Source organism: Pagrus pagrus, assembly GCF_965226575.1.
Source record: "Pagrus pagrus genome assembly, chromosome: 20".
In the NCBI taxonomy this organism is placed as follows: domain Eukaryota; kingdom Metazoa; phylum Chordata; class Actinopteri; order Spariformes; family Sparidae; genus Pagrus; species Pagrus pagrus.
This window is the reverse complement of record NC_140207.1, coordinates 22,566,735-22,592,565: the sequence shown is the minus strand read 5'-3', so window position 1 is coordinate 22,592,565 and position 25,831 is coordinate 22,566,735. Positions and strand designations below refer to the sequence as shown.

At 40.5% G+C, this 25,831-nt stretch overlaps 2 protein-coding genes across 10 annotated transcripts in view; both read left to right on the top strand.

Moving 5' to 3' along the window:
* Positions 1-14,749, top strand: part of LOC311249442 (uncharacterized protein) — a 131,135-nt gene extending 116,386 nt beyond the window's left edge. For 7 of the 9 annotated variants that reach the window (XM_084340471.1, XM_084340472.1, XM_084340478.1 and 4 more), the window contains 7 exons: positions 864-1,162; positions 1,814-1,870; positions 3,744-3,836; positions 4,688-4,769; positions 6,027-6,139; positions 9,300-9,492; positions 9,937-14,749. In XM_084340471.1, coding sequence (XP_084196597.1) covers positions 864-1,162; positions 1,814-1,870; positions 3,744-3,836; positions 4,688-4,769; positions 6,027-6,139; positions 9,300-9,492; positions 9,937-9,941 — 842 coding nt within the window. In that variant the 3' untranslated portion in view covers positions 9,942-14,749. The remainder of the gene's footprint in view (positions 1-863; positions 1,163-1,813; positions 1,871-3,743; positions 3,837-4,687; positions 4,770-6,026; positions 6,140-9,299; positions 9,493-9,936) is intronic. The other 2 variants (XM_084340473.1, XM_084340474.1) reach the window with 2 other exon arrangements.
* A 5,553-nt stretch (positions 14,750-20,302) lies between these two features.
* On the top strand, positions 20,303-25,538 carry LOC311249835 (major histocompatibility complex class I-related gene protein-like; the record flags this gene model as incomplete). Its single annotated transcript, XM_084341151.1, has 5 exons — positions 20,303-20,318; positions 20,427-20,705; positions 21,413-21,715; positions 24,762-24,863; positions 25,519-25,538. The coding sequence occupies 5 exons, from the start codon at positions 20,303-20,305 to the stop codon at positions 25,536-25,538; spliced, it is 720 nt and encodes a 239-aa protein (XP_084197277.1).
* Between the last annotated feature and the right edge of the window lie 293 nt (positions 25,539-25,831).

Sequence of the window (25,831 nt, the reverse complement as noted above, 5' to 3'; positions counted from 1 at the left end):
CTGTTTATCGCAGCAAAGAAAGCAGACGCTGCAGTCAAAGTGCCCACAACTCATGAACATATCAGTCGTGTTCACAAAGATACTTACATTTACATTGTTTTTTCAACCAAGCAGCAAGTCAGAGCTGTCAGTGATATCCCAACATCTGATGTGAGCTCAGTGTTAGAATAGATTTGGATAAAAAAACAGTTGCTGCCTGGTTTCTTGTAGTCTCCCTCTGGTCTGATTTCTAGCTCAGTTTTACTGCCATTTCGTTTTTGTGTTGACTTTCTTTTCTGGGACTTGCATCTTTTATCTGTCAGAGGTGACTGTAAATGACAGACAGGGTCCTTTGGGTTTAGAGAGAGTGTGTCTGAATGCATAATACACTTGGAAATCATATCCTATTCTAAGCACGTTGCTTTGGGTTTTATTTGTATGATGTTTCTGTAAAAGGTAGCAGAAAATGTTCAGTGTATTTGGGATGCTCTGAAGCATCAGTCCACTTTTATGTCATGGCTCAGTCTACATTGTCCTTAACTCCAGTGTTATTACATTCAGTGTGTATTCACTTCAACAGCCAAAGTACCACCTCTAGCGAGTTTTACTGACTTGGTGTTCGACCTAAACAATTTGTAGAATCCAGCTTTCTATTTAATAGAACAGACATGAAAGTGGTATAGACCTTCTCCTCTAACTATGCGCCTTGTACCCAAAATGTCGAACCATTCCTAAAATAGTTTGTCTTTGAAAATAAGAGTGAGAGAGAAACAAAGTTCCATGGGAAAATTGTATCCCAGTTTCCTTCCAGTGTGCTCAATAAATCAATGGACATATACTTCTGCAATGGAACACTCTAAAACTCTGAATAACTCTCCCCCCAGCCGACTCTGCCAAGCCCAAGACCACCACCACCACCCGCAGCTCTGTGTCCACCACTGCTGCATCCCGCACTCGTACCGCAGCAGCCAAACCGGCCACAGCGTCCTCCACCTCTGGCACAGCACCAGAGAAGAAGCCCGCGGTGCCCCGCACCGCCCGGGCCACTTCCTCAACCACATCCACCACCACGACCACCACCTCTAGGACCACAGCTCGCCCCGGCACAGCCCCCGACATCCGCAACGCCCGCTCTAAGATCGGCTCTACAGACAACATGAAGCACCAGCCCGGAGGAGGGAAGGTAGGTGCTGCTCTGGCTTCATCTGCAGCTTCACTCCTTTCCACAGGTGCACGTCTGTTCTGACATTCCTGTCCTTCAACTAACAGCTGTGAGGCCTATTTAACATGTGACACTAGCTCCCTTTGGTTTCTCACTTTAATCCCAACACACCCCTCGCTCCTACCACTGAGCCCTACCCCTCCATTTTGAGTAGGGGTAGGCTGTCCCGATTCTCATTGGGACAGAGGGTTGGGTGATGTCACTTCATTTTGTAGACCCAGGTTGCAATAAAGCACGCCCACAAGTCCTTCTCTTTCAGCAAATCATCTTTTCTCTCCAACACTCCTATTTCACCTCCCTCTCCATCTCCCTCTTCCCTCATGTCTCCTTGCTCTTCTTTTCTTTCTTGCATCACTGACTTCTCTTCTCCCTCGTTACTAATTCTCTAATCTCTACTAATTCTCTTCTCTCTTTCATCTTTTTTCTGCTTCATCTCACACTCTGCTTCCTCTTCTGCCTTATTTTCTTTCTTTTCTTCTATCTCAATCATGTTTTTGTCTTTCCTCTTTTCATCCTGATGCATATTCCCTTTTGCACTACCTGCACCGCCTCCTGTCCTTGTGTGTTGTTATGAGGTTTTCTTGTTGACCCGGGGTCGGCTTGTCTCCCCAGGTGTCATCTGCCTCTCAGAGCAGGGCTCTCGCCTCCAAAGAAACGAGCCAGGGCAAAGTGAGTTCCCTCTCCACCCTCCCCACCGTCACCACATACTCCACCTCCCACCTCTCTTTCCTGTTCATACATATTTTGCTATTTTCTTTGTTCATTTGTTTTATCACTACTGAGCGCACAAAGCCAGGCTTGAAATGACTTGCCACAGGTTGATGAGTGATAAAAGCACCTCCAGTATCTTGTGTTGTCACATTTTCATACAGCAATATACAGTTTCATACTCGTCTATCATACAGTAGTTATTATACCTGTCTGAGCATGGATACAGACAGAAACACAGAGGGGCCTCTGGAGAATTTAAACAGTTATAATCACATGAGTCATAAATGATTATTTCTACCTCCTTATTTTTCTTCTAACGGTTAATTAACATCCTGCTTAGAGAGCCAGGGTGGTAATTAACCTTGACCTAGTTTGTAGTCTCTCTTGACTCCTGACTTGGGATTCACTCTTGAGTGTTGGCATTACCTTGGGCTATAAAGCTGTCAGCTGACTTAGTATTACTACCTAATGCCATCATCACCCGACATTCAAGCCTGGCTATGTTAATCTTGTAATGGAAAGTGGCTCTGATCTGAAGCTACAGCTCTTTTACGCCACATCCAGGCTACAGCTGAGCCATCGAGAACGCTTTAAGTTTTTATTTACATTCATAACTTTAAATTTTCGAGGTGTTGTTACCCGGACATCATCCATAGACCTGTCAGCAGATAAAGGTGGAACACTGCAGCGTGCTTTTAAGTGAGTTGTAGCCAAATATACAAAATACTCATATGGTCCTTTAAGTATTATGAAGAAGATTATAAAGTCTCAGACTGGTATATTTTCCTCTACAATCTGTTGGCAGGGCACATGTCCAAAATGTGTCATTCCACCCACTGTGGTCCAGTGGTAGAGACAAAGACAGTGTTTTCATATTGGAAAGGCAGAGAACGATTCATATCCTGATCAGTAGTAACATATCGTCAGGTAGTACACAGCTGAGGCAGCATCTCAAGTCTGTGCATTTCATGTAACAAGTTTTAATGTTCGAAAAGAAATGGCTCACTACCACAGCCCTCCAACTGTAGTGTTATACATTACACATAACTGGCTTCCTGTTATTAGGGCTAGGTAATGTATTGATAGTATATCGTGATCAAGATATGAGACTATATATGAGCTTAGATTATGGATATTGTTATATTATAAATAATATGTCGTAAGGGTTGTCTTTTCCTGGTTTTAAAGGCTGTATTACAGTAAAGTAAAACTGTTCTACTTGTTCTAATACTCGCCTTTACCCACTTCTCATTCTATCAACATTGCTGATGAGCAAGTGAGATGTGTGTACGTGTGTGTGGATGTGTCTTTGACAAACTCGCAGGTCTGGTCTCGCAGTGTAACCTGTCATTAAACAACAGTATTGTCATTTGTCAATGTGTGTTAATAACATTTCCTGGGGTCCCGTGGATGCACTTTAACAGGGACAGGTGTTTGTATGTTGTGTTGTATGTGCATGCTGTAGAGTAGATGCTGCTTTACTTCTCTGGAAACATTTCTTTCACTATTCAAATGGCAACATAAGCAAGATTTACCATTTCAGACAGCCTAGCAGTTGATGTCAAACACACCTAAGACAAAAGAATATTTGCCGCCATGTTTGATTTTGCCCAGGTGAACCTCGCTCCATCCTTCTGCTCTTTTCTTTCTAACCCTTCCTGGTTCCATGGTGACTTCTTCTCCTCTACTCTTTTGTTTTCTTTTCCTCTCTTTTGTCCTCTTATATTCTTTTCTTTTCTCTCCTCTCTTCTGGTTTCACGTCCTCCTTGTGTCGTCCCTTCCCCTCCCTTGCTCTCCTCTCCCCTCTTGCTGCTATGCTGTGTCCATATAGGTTCAGATAGTCTCCAAAAAGGTGGACTTCAGCCACGTCACCTCACGCTTGGGCTCCAAGGACAATATCAAGCATGTTCCTGGTGGAGGGAATGTAAGTACTGCGTGGCCTGCATCCAGAGCTTATATGCATCGGCCATTAGTCAAAAGAAAAATTGACCAGAGCAAAGATGAAATGTTATGTCTTCATCTCTGTTTCGCTCCAAAAAATAGAATTAAACCAAATAAAGAACAAATTCCTTAGTTTTATTAGTGTCACTATGATTAAGTTGTGCAGTATATGACAAGGGGTCAGCAAAGGTAGCTCACGTGCTGCTGTCGGTTGGACCCTTGGAAGTTTTGAGAGCATCATTGGACAGCATGCTAGCAAACCCAATGTACCAGCCGTTCCCCAGAACCCGCTTCACAGTCCCTTGCTTCCTTAAACTCTTCTTGTGTTGTCCTGCCCTGTCACTAACTTACTAAACAGATAATAAAGTCAAGCAGACATACACCACTGGCCTCTGACTGTCTGGTTCTGTGAGGACTGGGAGGTACAGTGGTGATTTGTGGTTTCTTGAAATGATGCTGTCCCATCCGGGGCTTCGTCTGTTGGTTTCTGGCATTTTTACTCTGACTGTACCAGCTGATCCTGCCGTTGTCTAAAATGACTTTGCTACTATGAAAGTGTTTTTTCAAGTGTTCACTTCAAAGATTATAGGCTATAAGCACAACATGTCTGAATGGAGTTCAGCAACATCACATTGTAATGGAAGCAGCATGATGTTAAAAGTTGCATTCTGAATTCTTCTTGTTTTGTGGAGAGAACTTATCCTGATGGTGGTAATTCAAGGTGTAAATGTGGCTTTTATTGTAGCTGGAGAAGAAGAAATCAAACTATCAAGGGATCCATATCTCTGTAGAGTTTTAAACCCTCCTGATTAAAAGGCCTGTGACATTTGACAGGTGCAGATACTCAACAAGAAGGTGGATCTGAGTAAGGTGACGTCAAAGTGCGGCTCCAAGGACAACATCAAACACAAGCCAGGTGAGCTGGGAAAATGTTGCTTTGACCGCTTTATCTAATACATGGTGCTCACATGTGCTGCATGATCTTTCTCTGTATACACCGAGTCAGCAGTTTATTAGGTGCACATAGATAAAATAAATGCAATCTGATGCGACAGTCCTGCTAATGATCTTACCTTCATGATGGCTATAATGTTCGAGAGATGTTCAAATACTTTATTAAGTATAATAATGTATTGCAGTTTATTGCCGGTCTGATGGATCAGACTGGTTAGGTTTAGCCAGGTCAGGGGTCAGCTACCTTTACTGTAAAAGAAGGAGCCATTTTGTAAAGAAAATATCCAGTGGCATGTGAAGGCCTGCTTTGAAAGAGCAATACAGAACTATATGCAGGCCTACTTGGTCCTCCCATGTGTGTGGCAATTCTTTTAAAAGAAGTAGCCTACTTTGATTATATAATAGATAAATAATAAAACATATACATGAAGTGTCAGCCTAGCTTTTAAATTGGTTAAAGTAATAAATACATAGATTTAATTTATTTCAATACGAGGTAACCCTCTTCTGTTCTTTCCTTCAGCCATGTACAGAAATCAACCCTCAGGTCTGAGCATAACACAACGATATCAGCTCATGTCATTCAGTTCATTGACAAAATCTCAACTTGCTTGAGCGGAGTGTAAGCTATACATTTTCACTGAGAATGCAAGAATCACTTCAGGCCTTCAACAATGATAATGTTAAAAATTAAGTTTAGATTAATACAATTTTTTACAGTTTTGTCAAAGCCACAGGGAGCCACTGGAGAGGGCCAGTAGAGGCGCATGCAGCTTCAGAGCTGCAGGTTGCTAACCCCCGAGCTAGGTGTGCCTTTAAATTGGGAATTCAGTGTACATGCATTTGTATATGGCTGATCCATAATATGTATATGCATATTAAATGTATAAAAATCCTGTCAAATGTTGAAGTGGTCATGCCACATTAGAATAATTAAAGGACCAGTTCACCCAAAAATTAAAAGAACAACTGATAAAACACAAATTCGCTCCATAAGTCTCCAAAAGCCCAAAATCCCAAATTGATTGAAAAGCCGTCATTTACACCCTTTTTAAAGCAGAAATTTGCTAATTGTTAATTCATGACTTTACATAAAGAACTGGGTCATAGTAAAGGAGGCAGTGTAGAAGCTGTTCTACTAATGCACATAGATATGTAATCTTGTGGTCCATATATGCATGTATATGATCATCAGACTGACTGTGCGTGTGTGCTGCAGGCGGTGGCGATGTGAAGATCGAATCCCACAAGGTGAGCTTTAAGGACAAGGCTCAGTCCAAAGTGGGCTCCATGGACAACGTGAGCCATTCACCTGGTGGAGGAAACATCAAGGTGAGACGATCACACATGAAGACCTCTTTCAGTCTGTGTGCACACTGTTACTCTGTCTGTAAACTCTGGTTTATACAGTCCTGATGATTGTATGGGGCTGCAGATCAGAGCACCTGCTGACATTTTGAAATTTTGACCTGTTCAACCAATCACAACAAAGTTGCATCAGGTTTTACAGTACACAGACAAAGAGAGAGAGAGTGTGTGTGTGTAGCTCAGCTCCAGCCTCAGTCAAACATACACACAGACCTGCAGCTCTGCATAGTGACAGAGACAAGATGTAACCTGGCTGATATGTTTTTACAGTTACTGGCTGGGGGCTGCACACTACTGCCTATAGGTTGAAGAGGGATTACTTTGTATGAGTCTATACGTTATTTTTAGGAAAATCCAGCATATCATGCCTGCAACCTTTGAAAATCCTCATGAAAATCAGATGTTTTCAGTTGTCCACATGCAGCATATTGTACAGCACCAAACATTTTTCTCAGGATTGGGTCTAAATCACTCTCCTCTCTGACAAAAAACATTGAATAGCCAGAATAGAGAGTTTGCTTGTGATAACCTTCACTGAACTTTGGAGCCTGGTCAGATTGGCTATGTGAAGGACATTGGTGCTGACTCAGTTCCTTCATTTCCTGTGTATCTGCATGTTAATAAAATGTTTCATGGAGGCATTTGTGTGTGAGGAGAAAAAACCAACATCGAAAGCTAAAAGATGCTGGGTGGCTTCAAGCTACAGTCGCGGATGATAATGACAGCCTGTCATAGACCATCTACAGCAACCTGGAACATCTCCAACCCTCCACACCTGCACTCGGCTCCCTTCCTCCTGGCCTCTTGTCCTTCTGCTGTGTCTGGATGCTTCTCTGCAGGGCACAACTCAGCTCAGCTCTGTCTCTGTGAGACAAAATGGAAGAATAGGGGCACAGAGAAGGGATGTTGACATGATGATATATGGAACAGGCGCAGCAGACCATATGTGATTAACAGACTGGGGATTGTCATGAAATAATGTAAAACAGGATTCAAGTTCCAACATTCTGGGTCGGGTCATCGTATGGGAGGGGCGTGTGACATTTTGGACAAAGTGATCAGAAATGATGTCACCTGTCCCCTCAGCCTATCGCAGCCCATCTGCATTTCATGATCACTGCATGATCTCATCCGTCACTCACATTCTCATCTTCACACATTGTTGTGCACACCCAGTTATCATCTGCACCCTTCAACCTGGTGAAGATGCATAATCATAAGGACAGCTGAAAATAGCATCCACACAATAATAACCTGTCTGACAGAGGCTTTTTCTCTTTGATGAGTGTTAACTGAAGTCTATTTTTAAAAAAAGATGTTTAGCACTTTGAAACGTGAAAGATATTTCTGCTCTTACTTTTTGTTGGAAAGACGGTTCACATGCATAAAATACCTCATGTTTTATTCTAGAACTCACAGAAACACAATCCCCTGCACCCCGCCTCATGCTGTGTCACTGTTGAGTCTCCTCATATATTAAGCAATAGTGCTCTTTGCTTGCCTTTTTAAAAAAAAAAAAAATATTAATAACAAATTCCATGAAAAAACAAACCGACAGTGTACAAGCATTGTGTGTGTATCCTGACACTGGGTGACATGTTCCTTTATTACCACGAACATACACAGCAGTTACACACACATACACTGTCAGGCTGACCTAAATACTCACTGGAGCACCAAATGTGGATTAATGTAGCACTGAAAATAGTCCCCAACAAATACACAATTTGGTTGTGTCTGAGTAACCTTTGCTAAAAACTACAGCGGTCACCTGTTCTTAGGACACTGCTATTAATGAAAGTATTGGTGAGCCATTTTTGAACAGGTCAAGCCTCCTACAGTGAGAACCTCTGGGCTGAGGGCTGAGTGCCACAGATAGGCTGGAGAGGTCAGAAAGTACCAAGAGAACGACACACACATTGTTGGTTTGTGTTTTTCATGGGAATTGTTGACATTCAATGTACTACAAGGAGTTTCTAACTGGTTATGGAACAGTCTGAATTTAACATTGATGCCTTCATATGATCTAGATAAGCAAATAAGACCATCAGCCTGTGGGTCGGACTGTGAAAATTTACAATATTTTTTCATGGCAGAGTGCTGAGGATAAACTCACAGCCTGAGGAGTAGAGCTGCTCTGTAGTCTGGTGATATGAACTATATTTTGCTGTTGGCTTATTATTATGAAGATATAACGTTACAGGGAATGTTGATAACTTGGAAGTTGGCTAACAAAAGTTCTATTACCAAGCAACTGAACCTGTTAGCTGTAAACGTACATGTTACATTATTAATCTTACATAGCCACAAACCTCATCGCTATGCATCCTGCAAACAGCTGAGTTTAAAAAGTCTAATAGTTTCAAAAATATGTTTCCTCTTTCAGTCCCTCATGCGCTCATCAGATCAAGATCTTTAGACAGAAGGCAGTGATGCTCATACTGCTTTTGACCACAGGGGTCGTCAGAATCAACGAAGGATGAAAGTTCCTTGTAGTTGCTTTAAGAAAAACAAATAATATCGCTGACCGTGTCCTTTAAGCCTGCTACTGATTGAGAAGTGACTTCCTGAAGTGAGTGTTTCAGTTTGCACAGCTGTGTGTAGGGCGTTCCTACAGGTTGTTGAATTGTTTGTAAAGTATAAAGGCCACTGCGATCGTTTCCTCCGAGGTGAAAATAATAGCTTTCAGGCTTTTTTACACATTTGTACATGAGATCATGTGGAAGGGTTTGTGGTCCAGGAAAAGCATAATTTCTGCACTCTGCCGCTGCTTTTTTTTGTAAGATGATGTGCTTGAATTTTTTTTCTATCACTGCTTTCATTAGGCATGTTCAGTTATTCAGTTTGAATGTTCTGCACTTTTTCTCTATTATTATTTTTGCGTAATACCATCTCCTGCCACATTAGTCTGGCTCCAGATCTTTTAATGTTTTTAACAGGACATCTGCCTCAACAGATTTTTGTAATCACAAACTGTCTGTCTGGATTATCTTTAAATAACTACACACATAACTTTATTCTCTTTTACAAAAGACATGAAATGTGCTGTAGTTAAATGAGATTTGGAGCCAGGTTGTTCCATCCCCATCCCCACCGATTGACACGCCCTGCTATGTGTTTCTAGGCTGAGGGGGCCCAGGAGACAACAGAGGGGAATGGAACTCCCCTCGGTGGCACCGCGGCCTCAGCCCCAGGCTCCGAGCCAGGGCAGGCCGGGAGCCTTGCTGCCCAGGAGAATGGGCTGAAGGAGGGGGCTCCCTGTGATAGTGAGGTCCTCCGGGAGCCCCAGGCTCTGGACTCACGTATCCCAGAGACAAGTAAGTTTGTGTGTGTGCCAGCTTCTTCTGCTGTCAGTTCAGGGTTTATTTCACGTGTGACTAACATGGAAAGAGGAGACGCCCAGGAAAGGCCAACAGTGCTTGAAACATAGGGTACGGTATGATAAATGGACTGACAGTTTGTGGGAGTTGACTGAGATCAAATTGTTCATCTTAACACCTATGTGACTGCAGTAACTGTATATCTGTGTCTGTGCTGTATCCATCATGTTGTCTGCAGTCCAAAGCACCTGATCACACCATCATCTTTTGACTTCTTATCTTGCAGGCATTTAATTCTGCTATCCCATCTGCCCTCCTCATCTCAACCCCCCCACAACAACAACCTCCCCCTCCCCCCTTTCTCCTGTCTATATTTTTTTATTTCTCCCTTTCCTCCTCCCCCTCTTCTCTATCCTTTTCTTTCGAACCTTTCTGCTGCAGATTGAGTCTTTCAAGCTCAACTTCCGCGAGAATGCTCGCTCTCGCACGGACCACGGCGCCGACATCATCACCTGGCCTGCCCCCCAGGACAACAGCAGTCCCCACCCACACGGTTCCTTCTACTCTCTACACCAAAACCACCACCACCACCACCACCCGACTCCTCGCAGTGTCTCCCTCATTGAACCGTTGGCTTCTGCAGGCTGTGTCAGCTCCCCCTCTGCCCCCTCCTTGCTGCATCTTCAGGGGGAGGTCCAGGGGGACGACAGCAGCTCCTTAAAGGGATCTTGACCTTTCTTGCCCCCATCGAGCTCCAAAACCCCTTTTATCTTAAATCTGTCATTACAAATGTTTGAATCATCCAGTAGTTCTGCCAGTCTAGTATCATGTTATCAAACCTGTTCTCTCACATCTGAGCTCATCATTACACAACATCGTGCTCATCGTCGCCATCTCTACCCTCCTATATCTGGCTGAAGTGACTGTATAGACTAAGCTTGGGCCTTGGTGGGAATCCATGTGGAGGGAAAAGAGGGGATGGCAAAGTTTTCTCACATATTTGGTTGCGTCTTCTCCAAGCTGGCTGACCTGGAATCATTGGGTTTCATCGGATCCTCTTTGCCCACAGCCTGATGCAGTAAACCTGCATCATCTCACCTCCACACACCATCTAACAGCAGCGATCACTTCATCTGTCGACTGAGCAGCGTGGAAACCCTCTTGGACTCACCTATGGCTTCTCTGTTCCTTGTGACTTTAGGGGCTGTGTGTTCCCAATAACCACTTACTCTTTGCTTCAATAACATCATAGTAGTTCATTGTCCATCTCATCTGCTTCATCACTTCCTCTCTATTCATTATCGCCTATCATAAACAAGCTGACAAACAAAAAAGCTAGACAACAAGTAGGCTGTTTAACTCTTTATTCTCTGTGTTTGTGATGATGTGTTTGAGTGACAAAATTGTGTACAAACGAGCTTTGGTGTTCTGTTCGGATCTTATTTTTGTCTTTCTTGAGTTTTATTCTTTCTTTCCTCCTAGTTTCTTGGTTTTAAAACAAGGTTCTGTTTATTTATTGTACTTTTCCTCCTGTATAAGCAATACAGCAGCGGTCTTTCTTTTCTAAGATAGCACTCAGAAAAATCGTGGAAACACGCACAGGTTTTTATAAACCAAGACACACAGTGTAGAAGGACGCGATATACAGAGGGAGGAAGAAAGTCAGGAACGAGGTGTTGCTCGAAGGGTAAAAAAAAGAAGCATTTGAGGTGTGTTTTACATTTAAAGTAGCAAAAGACATGTTGAAACCTGAAAGTGTGTGAAATGCAATAGAAAAACGTGGAGAAGCTTTAATGGAGCGTGCAGTCCGGAGGGAGATGAGGATGTGTAAATGCTGCAGATAGGAAACGTCAAGTCAAAGGAGCTGTGTGTGTCGTATGTGCCTCCTGTCCTTCTTACCTGAAAACTACAGCAGGCTCACGCCTAAAACTGCTCAGAATAAGAGAATATCGTTGTTGACAAAACGGACATAAATGCTAGGGGGCAACCTGGTATTGTTGTTTTAATGAAGTTCTGTAAATCAGGCTGGTTGTTGTGTAGTCATGGTCGTTTCTATGAGGGTTTGGCAGCATGTTGTTTGCAGTTGATAAAATCTTAAGCTGATTACATGAACATCTGTAATATGTGTCTGGTATTGGCAGTGGAACATGACGTGGCTTTATCTTCTTCTATTGTAGCAATGTATTCAACTGTTGCCTCCAATTGCCTTTACAATGCATGGCAAGATTATATTGATGCCCAGAGCTGATAGCCTATGTGCATTATGACTCAAAGTGTTGTGGTAGTACCGTGTGTATATCTCTGGGGCAGTCTTAGTCAGTTGATGTGTTCTTACTCAAATGGGGATGTTGAGTGCAGACGAGCAGGGAGAGCTGTTGTCTGTTGGTTTCACCTCGGTGGTTACATGATTTCATCCCACAGCTCCAGACTTAGTGCGCATTGGCATACATTACTTCATGGCTCATACAGAAATACTCATGCGATGATATTTTTAACAAAGGTTCTGACCTATTAGTAGTATTTTGTTTTAATGATAGATCAGCTACAGAACACAGTGGTCTAGTGAAATTGAATCTGCTCATTATTCAGTTGTCAGCCATGTTCACTTCCAAGTATAGTATCATAACTACTGTTATATACTATACTAACTGTTGTTGTGCTTCTGCTACTGAAACTTACCCTTGTGGACATCTTACAGCTGCATTGATTTAGTTTTTTCGCTGTAAACACAAAATAGACATCATCAACGTCTGGCAGGTTGTCATGGCAAGCGAACTAGCTAACAGCGTGATACCTGTGCACACATCCCGCAGATAGAGTCATGTTTGCATCCACCTCGCAAATTTAAGTCCAATATTCAATATTCTTGAGGGAAATTGAGGCTTTTAAGCTGCAAAAACCTCGACTGTCTTCACCAGCGAGCTAACTGTGTCTGCCTGCTGTTGGGCAGGTAGCATACTTCAGGTTTGTCAGAACTATTTTGCGGAAAATGTCTTAATGTTGAATATTTTGAACACACTAGCAGCCACGCAAGACTTTGCATGAATAAAAAACACATTTCTGAAATCAAAATTTTGATTTAAATCTGAAAATATAAAATCAAATAATATGGAAAGAAGATTATGAATCTGACCCAAATATCTGATGCCAACATTTGGTTTGACTCTGCCATGGAAAAGTTTTGATACCAGTTAAGTATCAAAGTTCTATAACCCGCACTAGTAACAACACATATCTGGTAAAAGAGGATAAAATGACTTCTATACAATATCTTCATTACAGTTCTTTCTCTTGAGGAATGATTGACAATAAAGATAATTCAACGAAGAGCAAGTGTGATGATGACAAATGTGCATCGAACTATAAAAACACTCCTGAGTTTTTTATTCAAATTGTCACTTTATGAATGATTGGTAAAGAAGCTTTGAGAGAACTAAACGGCACCTTACTGCTTTAATAAACCCAATAGGTCTCACTGTGATGGAGTGGTGGTATTTGATCAACAATTAAATCGCCCCTCTAGGAACAAGAGATCCTAAATGACCTGATTATGAATGAGCTTTTGCATGATGACATGAATAGAGCAATAAAGAAAATGGCAGTGCCCTCATTTTTCTTCTTCTATTTAATCATGACACACAGTTCAGTTCAGATTCATTGTTCGTTTATACTGAAATCCTTGTCAATTGAATATAAGAAAATGGAGCATTTTAAGAAAGATCGAGTTTTTTGACGAAAATGGGCAATAACGTCTGATCAGCATCTTCTGAAAGTGGAAACGTTTCACACAGATGTTGCAGAACTTTTCTGCCAGTTGAGGTTGAGTGTTGCTAAAAGATCAGCTCTCATTTAATAGTTGAGTTGCTTTGTTTGTGACACGGCTGCCGCCTAGCTAAATTGTCCTTGTGCCTGTCCACAACAGTGTTTTTAGCTTTGCTTTTAGCCCAGAGTTTTTACTTATCGCTCCTTCTGAGATTGCACATGGATGTATAGATACTTTCTTGCTGATGCACTCTTTATGGCCCTAAGAAGAGAACGAAAGACAGTACAGCAACAGCATGAGGAGGGTTTGGTGGGTCAGGGATCTCACGGTTGTTCAGAACGGCTCCATGTACCTCTGATGGTGTTTTATCATGACTATTATTCTGATTATTAGTATGACAAATTGAAAAGGTCTGCCTTTTTCATTAGAAAGGGGCCACTGAAGTGAAAGAATGTCTTTTGAGATATATTGTACTAAAGACACAACGCTTTTGTATATGTATTTATCGTTGTGTTCCTGTAGCCTCGTGGTGGTTGTGCTCTCATGGTTGAAGTGATTATACTTTTGATTTGTGACAGCCAGTTTCACAAACAGTGTCCTGGAGTTTCTCCAAGGATGTGCACAACAATTTTTGGACACTTAAAAAGTCTTTAAAATCTCAGTTAACCAGATTTTATTCAAACCGCTTTCAACAGCAGCTTGATTTAGAAATATAGAGCTTCATTGATTTAAGACATGTTCAACAAAATGTGTGGTGCACAGTTATGCCCGCACACCATCATGTCCACAAGCCCAGTCTTAAGAGATGAGAATAATGTTCTGACTGGCTGGCATACGTCTCATTCAGGACACAGTGACCTCTGCAGGTTCATATGATAATAGAACAAAGCTGAAAGGGACTGAAGCTAATGCACCAGAGACACATGACACTGTATATCACAGTGGACACAGGGAATTTCTTGTTTAAGCAGGCACTAAGTGTAGAGGTCTGTGTATAGGCCTGTAATTTGGGAGTATTGCATATCACAACATACTGGCTGCTACATATGGCACTCAGAGAGCAGCAACCTGCCCAGGAGAGTCACACACACAGCGAGACCCTAACACATCCTTGTCTAAGGTTAAAAAGACTAACTGTAGTTGTCAGAATGGTTTGTGTAATAAATGCTCCTCAGTAAGGAGTATTTTATTGTAGAGCTTTATCTTCAGCCAGTGCACTCATACCAGACATGCAAGTGTAACACTAGCTAATAAACACCTACTGTACCTGCAGAGCATGAAAAACAACAATGGGATGTGTTAGGTAGACTTACTATGTTATTTGCAGAACCTCCTCATTGTTTTTTGTGGTTTTATTTTTATTTTAATTTTTTTTCTTTTTTTTCATTAATTTGAATTTTATTTTTTGGTTTGGAAAAAAAGTGTTTATTGTGATTACTTGTTAATTAGTGATGTGATTGTTGAACATGAAATAAAATGGACTAAAACTCATTTGTGTTGAACTTTATTCTGTTTCAGACAATATTTAAAGGGGCATTATGTAGTTTTGGAAAATACATTCAAACTCAGAAAGAAAATATTTACAATATTAATGAGCTGATAATATAAGCTCAGAAATATGTTTGGTTTTTTTTGTGAATAAACATGCTGATCTCAGAGGAAAATAAGGTCCCAGAACACTGTTTGAAGCCAATGTGGCAGGGTCCGCCACAGTCAAACAGGTCAGTTTGTTTATTCAGTCATGAAAACAAATAGAGTTTGTTGATTTAGTTTGTTTAGGCAGAAAAAAAATCAGCCAATGAAGATCTTTCTTTGCTCATTAACATTTCTCCAACAAAACTACAGAGTGCTCCTTTAACACTCTGTGTCCTTTAAGGGACTGCTAAATATACTGGAAAATACTTGCCTGAGATGCATAAAACTATAATGCATTGCACTACACTGCTGAAGCAGTAGCAGAACCAAACCTAGAAGCCATAATGTCCTTAAAGAGGTGAACATTTTGATAGTTGAATGGTTTCTGTAGCTCAAATTTGATAGCACAAAGAAGAAGAATATTATTAAATTCCAGAAGAACAATAGTGTGATTGCCTACAGCATTCACAACCAATGAGCTCAACTGTTTGTTACATGACGCTGCTTTTCAGCTGTTCCTGGAGTCATGTTAAGTTACTGCTGGTGAAAACCCAACATTTCTTCCTTTCATCCCACAGTAAAATGATATTCCATACACTGATGACAAGATAGTTGAATACAAAATAAATATTTTGATAAAGTGCATCCAACAATAATACATTAACAATAATAATAAAGTGGGAAAAATGATTATAGTAATAACAATGCTGATTTCTCTTGGGAGGGCCAAATTCTCTCTCTCTCTCTCTCTCTCTCTCTCTCTCTCTCTCTCTCTCTCTCATACCTGTCATATCTTCATATTAAAATTAAAAAATTGTTGTTGTGATCTACTTTACACAGATTGTGTAAGTGTGTGTAAGTGTAGTGAAAGACATGGAGCAAGTAATGAAGTGAAGTCACTAATAACGGCAACATGCCAGACTCCCTTACAAATCGAGTGGTTTTAAGAGTTGTCGCATCATGAGGAGAAACTTAACAAACTCTGTGAAATGGCTGCAATGAATTTGAAATCCTTTGTGCCTTGTTGTAAATTCAGCATTAAGGACAATACATTAAGATGTTTCTTTCCTTGTAAAAAGTGTCATCATCGCTGTAAAAGCCTGTTGCTTCTTTGGAGAAAGAAGAAAGCAGAGTAAGTCGCCAGACTCCCCAAAGGCTCAATTTTGAAACATGTTGCGTTGGGAGAAACTGAAACGCTGTATACAACACATTCTTGAATATTTGAATCTACTTGTTCATTTGGCAAATGTTATACATGAAGATATTTCTTTCTTTGTGTAAAAAACGTGTATCTGTTTGTTCTAATGAACACTGGGCACTCAAGACGAGGCTAGAATACATGATGAGCCAACAGTGACAATGGGCTCAACTACACCAATAAGCCACATTAAAATTTCGTGTCAGCAATTTTTCACAGGCTTCTTGGATATTTATTCATTATTTTACTCTAACATATTGCACAATAACATCTACATGTAATGGAACAGCATGACAGGTTTGATGATAACACACAGTCATAAAAGGCTGCTGTATCTTTACAAGCCACCAGATGTCAATATGCTGCAGCGTTTGAAGCTCAAAAGCTCCATAAGGCTTCATCCGCCTCTCTCTAGTTCAGACTCAACTGAATTAGTGACTGTACAGAATGTATTGGGGTGGGGAGGGGGGTGAATCTACCGTTTCATTTGATAAGAAAGCGAGACCATCCAGCATTACTAACATTTTTCTTTGGACCCTCCCCCAATATCTCAAAACAGTGTATTTATGACAAGCATGACAAAATGGTGAAAATACAGCAGCTCTATTTTTGAATAAACAGCTGTTAAATAAATGATTATTAAAGGCCCCAGATGTGCAAACAGAAGCTTTGTTATATGGGCTATTCATTCCACACAGGACACCAAATTGGAACAATTAGATATGAGTTGGATCAAGTGATGGTCAAGGCTGATGTGTTTGAAATCCAGTGTTTGTCAGAAGCAAAGAAGCAGTTGAAGAAGAAGAAGCATCATTTTACAGACCATGAATTTAAACTAACTCCTGTGCTCCCTCCACCTGATGAGTGGTCATCATCATCATCATCATCATCATCATGGACCAGAACATCAGTACGTCCCTGGAAAAAACTCGCTCTCACCTAAATTGTGCATTGGGGGGCGCCGTGTAGCTCAGTTGGTAGAGCAGGTGTCCCATGTACAGAGGCTTTGTCCTCGCTGCAGTGGCCCCGGACTTGAGTCCCAGCCTGGGGCTCCCTGCTGCGTGTCACTCCCCCTCTCTCTCTCATCCTGCTTCCTGTCTTGAGCTGTTCTATCAATAAAGGCCAAAAAAATACTTTAACATTTTTTTTTTTAAATTGTGCATTGGCAATGTCCTCTAGCAACACCAAAGCAGCTGTTGTATCATGTGGCACAGCCATTACGCACAATTACAGCCCTTATTGCCATTTAAAGGACCTGATAATAGGTCACACCTGAAAGTATTCTTACTCCCCAACTATACAGGAATGACTTTGTCACATTTTTACATTAAATAGATATTTAAGAGACCCATGGGAATGAATAAAATATCATTAGATCTCATGCATAGATTATTCGATGGTCTTTAGAATCATTTTACCTAAAAGTGGCTCAATTCAGCTGATTCTACCATCACACAGTTTAACCACAAAACCCAAGGTGTGAACTGTGGAGGAACTTGACCTGACATGAGCTTCTCTTAATAATGATTAGTGTTAAATTGAGGAGTCTCTCAAATATTGACAGTATGCTATTTATTTTCTATTTTTCTGTATCTTTATCATCATGGTCAATGCGTAACATTAGACGATTATTGATGTATGGTTCATTCATGAGGGTGATTTATAAGTAATTCACTTAAAAAAGATACCAGCATGAATGCAAGTCTTGGCAACAAGCGTCACTCCCTTGAACTCAAAGATAGGCTTAGAAAAAACAAACTCTTTCAGTCTGACCCAGTCTCTGAATGGAAGCTGGTTGATCTGTTTTTATTTATTCATTTTACTTAAATCACCATCGTTGTGTGAAAAAGAAGGAAGAGAGGAAGTTCACTGAAAAAGCTAATCCCTGGGCTCTGTGGTCGGGTCTGTTTGAAGATAAGGGATTTTCCCAGTTAATAATTATTCAGTGTTAACACTTGATTGTATGTGAGGGGTGTTGATAAGTCTTTATCAAAAATAGTCCAGACTGCCTACAAGTGATCCGGTCTGGACTATTTTTGTCCTCAGGACAGAAACACTCTCCTCCCTGAGCAAGGGTAAAATAACAGTCAACAGCTGACCGAGCTCAGTCCTTCACTCACTCGTTTTCATCAAATCAAGATGAGAATGTTATTGTTGTTGCTTCTCTTGTGTCATGTTTCATCACCAGGTAAGATCACATTTTAAATCTTTGAACTCTTTAAACTTCACAGTCCACTCGACTCTTTTGCTCCAAGTTTAGTTCCACTTTTGCTCCAACTTGATCAGACTGTTTTAACTGAATCATACTGATTTCATCATATTTCTGAGTGTGGTGATGATGAGTGTGTATTCATACACATTCACACACTCACACTCACATTTATATTTTCACTTAGCATCATATTTATGAGTGGTGCTATTCATAGGCTCCTTTGTTTGTCCTGCAGTGCTACACTCCCTGAAGCATTTCATAACTGCATCAACTGGAATCCAAAACCTCCCAGAACTTGTGGCAACACTAGAAGTTGATGAACTTCTGGTGGGGTACTGTGACAGCAACAAAAGGCTGGATCTAAAACAGGACATTGCTAAATCATTCTTCACAAAGTATCCTGAGCAGTTTGAGTGGTACAGACAAGAATGTCTCCATTTGTTGCCACACTTCAAAGCCTACACTAGCACTTTGATGCATCTCTTCAACCAAAGTGGAGGTACAGTATGTAACATGTTATAGCCTGTTTAACCTTTTACTGTTCTGCATCTTAGTTGTAAAGTAACCCAGGGCCTCAAGATACCAATCAGTTCAAACTCTAACATCATTTTACACATAACCTGAAATAGAAATTCATGTAAAGCAAATCATCATATCAGTTTGTCTTCAGTGGTCCAGCCACTACCTGTCATTCATCATGTCAACATTAATCAGCCGCTTGTTGCTCAAACTGTTAAACACCAACTACTGTTAATAATCTGTTGACTTGTGAACGCACATGAATAATAGTAGCAGCGCATTGTAGTTCCTCATAATTAATGATTATCAGGGATAATCATTAGATCACCTCGGTGATCTAATGTAAATTGGATCTTATTATTTATCATAATTAATGATTATCCCTGATAATCATTAATTATGATAAATAATAAGATCCAACTTACATTAGATCACCTCTGGAGCACCACCCTTGAAGAAGAGAAAAGATAGCCAATTCACCAAATCAGTCTCATAAAAAGGTACTAAACTGTCAGTTTGTAACTCTGATTAATAATTAACTTAATAACTACAACCAAAATTTGCATAACAGCTAGTAATGGTCAAAGGATTTTTGAGTCCTTGACAGAGTAGAGGTTGGCAGCATTCACTCTTGTACAATATTAAATAGACAGCATGATGGTTCAAAAGTCTTAGGGTCTTTGCATGCAGCTAATCATCTTCTCTGAGTCTGTGTGAAGCATAATTCAAATAATGTAAAATTAATCATGTAGCAAAGAAAACTATCATTAACCTGACCACACAGAGATCATAATAACACCCAAACAGTGAACAAACACATAGATTGAACACATGTGCATTACATCAACCAGAATTAAACAGTCCTGTGCTTAGCCATCCTATGCTATGTTGTGTGCTATCTAGGCCCAGTTCACCATTACCAGTCTTTGAAGAAAAGGTGCTGGTGGTTCCTTGGCTGATGAGCCAAGCAGGAGAAGGTTGTAATTCCAATGTTGAACAATGCTGTTCTTGCTTTGCAAGGTCTGATGAAAGACAGCGGACGGAGGAAACTGGTCGCCCCTTTCCTTTGCAGGGATAGCATCTTGGTGCTAACTTTTTGTGTTCCTCAGATTGTGGAGTTAGCTGGCAAGCTTTCCGCCGCAGCTGCTGGTGCTAACTGATCTGGAATATTTGCAGGACCTCGCTTCGCTGCTGTGTCGAGAAGTTCTTTGGGCCTGCTGGAAATGCAGCTGGCGGCTCTCAGCAGCTATTGGTCCCAGAAGAATCCAGGACAAGAAAACTTGAGGGCAAGCAGCCCTGAGGGGAAAGAGCGAGAACAAAGGAAGGAGCTGGAGTTTTGACTATCTGGTCAAAGCTGGGGTCTGTCACCCTGACCAATAGTAGCTCAAAGCTGAGTCTCTTGGCAGTCTTTGCACCTAGGTGTGAAAACTGGGGAATTCTGGGAATCTGAGTTCAATTCAGAGTCCATTTTGAAACCATAATGAACAACCTCATCTGTGGGTCCCAACAGCATCAAACAATGTACAATGTTTTTTAAGATAATCTTTCCACTGAATGTTTCATCTGTGAATCATTCTTAATTACAGTGTCTCTGTCTGTCTCAGGTGTCCATGTTTTACAAGAGGTGCATGGCTGTGAGTGGGATGATGAGACTGGAGAGGTCAAAGGTTTCATGCAGTATGGTTATGATGGAGAAGACCTCTTGGCATTGGATCCGAAAACATTTACATGGAGCGCTCTAAGACCTGAGGCTGTCGCCGCCAAACTGAGATGGGAAGCTAATAAATATTTAAGAGAATACTATAAGACTTCTGTTACTCTGATTTATCCAGAGCAGCTGAAGGAGTATGTGGAGTATGGGAGGAGCGTTCTGCTGAGAAAAGGTAGAACCACCTGACCTGATGTAGTTTAGTAGACACAGTGATCTTCATATAGGCTGCTCAGACTGAACTGTCATTGTATTATCAATCCAACCTGTCTGACATCACCGTTTTTTGTAGTGGTTACATTTGTTTTAGTCCTAACCAATCACAGACATGGGTGGGGTGACATTACTCACCATCAAAGATCAGACTGTGATGCCATTAAACAGATCATGTGGAGGCTGTGTAGCAAATGTGTTATGTACCCTGTCATTATCACACTGTGGTCTGGATACATGGATCACATTACTTGGCCACCATCGCCACTGTCCTTCTGCTTTTTTAAAAATCAATATTTAGTCGGCCACTGTAACAAACTGTCACAAGCACATGGGCGACGTGATTCACATCATGCTGCTGGTTTCACACTATTCCCCTGATCAACAGTTTGCAGCAGTGATGTGCCAAGAAACATAGTATTGCAACAAAATAGGCAGTGCAGATGACACCCGCTAGCAAGTGAAAAAGGATGTATTTGATGCATCATTTTTAATATTTTAAAAAAGGTTTCTTGAGGAACAAAATGCATCCAATACATTTGTTCGACATTTGCTTGAAAGCACTTTCACACCTTCTGTTATTGATTTAGAATTTAATTTCTTCATCTTTCTTTTACCTTGTTTCTTTTCCTCTCTCTCCTCTTTAATATCTCTCTTTTTACTCTCCAGAGCTTCCCTCAGTGTCTCTCCTCCAGAAGACTCCCTCCTCTCCAGTCAGCTGCCACGCTACAGGTTTCTACCCTCACAGAGCCTCACTCATCTGGAGGAAAGATGGAGAGGAGCTTCATGAGGAGGTGGACCACGGAGAGATCCTCCCCAACCACGATGGAACCTTCCAGATCAGTGTTGACCTGAACCTTTCATCAGTCACACCTGAAGACTGGACGAGGTACAACTGTGTGTTTCAGCTCTATGGTGTGAAGGACGACATCATCACCAAACTGGAGAAAGATCGGATCAGGACCAACTGGGGTAAGAGTGAGATCAGAAGGTGCTGAAGAGGAGTGCATGGGTATAGGTATAGGTATTTTATTTTCGCGGTGTCATACACCAAAGAGGGGCCCAGCCCTCATGGGCTTATAAGACACACCATAAGAAATAAAGAACAATAAACAAAAGAACATCACCACATACATTAATCAGGGATCTACAGTATTCAGAAAGCACAATCCACAATCAAACATAAAGCGCACCCATGCGCTGTTGGTAAGCATTCAACACATATTGAGCTAAATAAAACACTTTTTCACTAAACAGGTATGTTAGTCTACAGTCATCAGACACAGAAAACAAATGAGGACGTTCCGGGGTCATTTTAAGAAAGAGCTTATGTCTACATTTATGGTAAAAAGGACAGTAAAACAAAAAATGCATTTCATTTTCCCCCTCTCTCAGGTCACACAGGTGACACTTTCTATTCTCCTCTGGAATTGAATGGAAACGTCCCGTTTCAACCGCCAGAGGCGGCCAGATACCACATCTCAACTGGGCACAGACAGACCTCTGCGCTCTGGTTAGGTTAAGGGTGACATAAGGCTCCGGCTGGTAAACAGACTTTATCAAGCTATACACTCTTAGTTTGGGTTTGTGCAGAATTTCTTCTGCCTAATTTTGTTAATATTTTTCAAATAATATTATCTTAATTTGTCTAACATTACAAGATAGTTTATTTCTATATACATATTGAAGACCTGCTTCATCAAATATTTTAATAAGTTCCCTTGTCCAACAACGTTTTTTTGAAAGGTTCCACAAAAAAATTTGTTTGACAAGTCTGTTGTCAGGCATATTAATGAGTCTGTCCCATAGTCGCACCATGTCACCTTTAATCCGCACTTCGCATGGTTCCCATCCCATATCGCCACATACTGCAAGTTTGGGGGCCATTTTGTGTATGCCAAGGAAGCAGCGCATAGCTCTGTTTTGAACTGTATTACATTTTGTTAGATTACAATAGCCCCAAAGCCCTGCACTATAGTCTAAGATTGGACAGACACAAGAATTATACAACTGTGTATAAGTTTTATACCCAAGATCCCTACACAGCTTGACCTTGTTAAGGACAGCTCCCAGTGCTCTGCCTGCAGAGTCTGATAGAACTTTTATTGAGTGAGTCCTAGGTATTTATAGTACTCGATATATGACAAGAGTATTGAGCCAAAACAAAACTTAAACTTAGTCTGCAGTTCACCCTTCTTTCTGAAGTGCATAATCTGAGTTTTATCTTCATTTATCTTTAGTCTCCATTTATAGCAACAATCATGAACTATATTCAGCTGACTTTGAAGGTCATCTTCAGTCTCTGCCAGGAGGACTAAATCATCCGCATAGACAAGAGTGCCGACTGTAAAATCACCCAGTCTTACACCAAGCGCTGCTTGCTTAATTTCCATTATCAAATCATTAATATAGATCGCAAACAGCGTTGGCGACAGCACGTCCCCCTGCTTAACACCTGACTGAGTTAAGAACCAGCCTGTTCTATGGTCATTGATCTGCACACATGCAACTGGTGTTTGGTAAATAGCTTTTAAGGCGTTATAAAATTTGCCATCTATACCAGTTGTTAATAATTTGAAGCTAAGAAGGTCATGATTAATGCAATCAAATGCTTTCTGAAAATCTATAAAACAAGTGAAAGTAGGTTTCCTCTCTTGTATTCTAGCTTGAACTATAGTAGACGGAGAAAATATATGGTCAATACAGGCTCTATTCTTTCGAAAACCATTCTGTTCATCAGCCAGCAAATCAAATGTTTCCAGATAGCTATATAATTGTCTATTAAGAATACTGGAGTAGAGCTTGTAGACACAACTTAAAAGACTTATCCCTCTATATTCAAAGGAACTCGGGGATCATTATTTGGGGATTTTGGAATTGGTTTAACGATGGATTTATACCATTCAGAAGGGACCACGTTATACTCAAAACAAATAGAAAAAAGATTACCCAGAATTGGAAATAAACAGGGTATGTTAAGTAGATCATTAGACAAATTATCAATACCTGTAGCTTTTCTTAGTTTAAGTGTGTCAATTGCCCTTTTAACTTCCTCTTGAGTAATACTAGCATTTAGGTAGGGATTAGAGGAGTAAGATTCTTGCTGCATATTGGTCTCCATAACATTTTTTTCCTCAACTCTCCTTGCAAAAAAACAATTATCCCACTCTGATAGGCAGTTACTTCCAGAAAATAAAGAGCAAAAGTCTTTTTCCCATTTTTTCAAAACACCATCAACAGAAAAAAGAGAGGATCCATTTTCCAACACCACTTCCATTGGGATGGGTTTAACTCTTTTTGGGCCCAAATTATTTATCAAGTTCCAAAACAACTGAGGATTATTTGATTGCAAATGCTCTATTTTTAATGCCTGCCCCCTCTCATGTTTTCTTTTACAGGCTCTCAGTTTCCTATCAAAATTCTGTTGTTTAACCTTAAATTCATTCCTTAATTGTTGCTTCCTCACGTCATTACTATCACACTTTAAAAATATTTTCTCGGCCCTCCTCATTTCCTTCCACATTTCTTTCAACTGTTCATTCCAGTAAGGTTTAAGTTTCCTAACGAATCCACCTGACTTGATGGTGCATGGATTTCTGCAAACATTATTACCATTACAAATCTATTCACAGAATTTACCGTACTAGTTATCTACATCTTTTTGACATTGAACATGAGTAAGCTTATCTAAGAATTCAGCAAACATAGCTTGACACTCACTAGTGGAAAGAACATGAGGAGAGACTGTTCTAACATTTTTCTGAGGGTAATGACTGGGTTGAACATTATCTGGCCCCGAATAATCAACAGCAGAGCCCCCTCCTGCTTGAAAATTTAGGACTAACAGTGAGTGCATCCGTCCATTTAAAATACAGCATTTGGAGTCCTTCAGAAATTCTATCAACATTTAATTTAGGCATGGGAATTCATGTTGAACAATAATAATAAACTAATTAAATGTTTTGCTTTGTTCTAACCTGCTTCATCTGCACCAGTCTTAATTCATTTTATTCACCAGTGAAGCCCAGTGACATGACCGTCCCTGTCACTGCTGCAGTGGTTGTTCTTGCTCTCACTCTTGTCGGTGCTGCTGGATTCATCGTTTACAAAAAGAAGAAAGGTGAGAGAGAAAAAGGAAAGATTTCACTACTTTGATTTCAGTCTTTGAGTTGATTTTTTTTATTTAGGTTGCAAAATTAAAACAAGCATCAGAGAAAGTAAATACAGTCAGCACGAAACAGACATTACCATCTTGTCAGTAAAACTTACTTTGGTTCTATTTCAGCTGATCTGACTCACACTTTAAAAGAAAGTTTCACATTATTGTGCAGATTAACCTTTTCAACACTGTTTCATGTATTTATTGTTTATAAAAGTTCAATATGGGATGTTTGTTTCTGACCTGCAGCTCCTGACAACAGCACAGAGCTCTCTGAGCAGCTGAATCCAGAGACCTGAATACAAACACACTCAGAGTTAAAGATGGGTTCTTGCAATTAAAATAAAGTTACATATAGAAAAGGACTGATTGAAAAGGTGGGACTGTTCTATGTTCTATGGCTCTGATTGGTTGTTTTATTAATTGTTGTTTTCTGTCAAATTCATACTCAAAACAATCAGTCGACAGTGTATGACCAGACTTTAGTTATAAACTATTCTATCTTTACAACTTGTACATTGATCAGTTCATAGAAAATGTGTATAGTAATTGTGTAGTATGACACTTAGTGGTGGTGACGTTTAAGTCATGTGACCGTGATGTCGTCTGTTTATAGCTGAGATGATGACTGAATGAGGAGTTTTGGGATAAATGTATCCTCTAACCTAACCTATGTGGGTTTTTCACATGTTTGTAAGTAAGAAACAAGAAAATGAACCCTTGCTTAATCCAGACAAAGCTTTTATTGGGGTTACTGGGTATGTCCAGCAACAATAGCTAATTGTGGCTAATGTGAGGGAAGGTAAACTAACGATGGATATTGGTGGGTTACAAATAGGCCCATTACTCATTAGTCATTTTGCTGACTTAGATATTTCTCCACAGATTCACTGGTATCAAAAAGGTAAAACAAGAACAAACACAGTCCT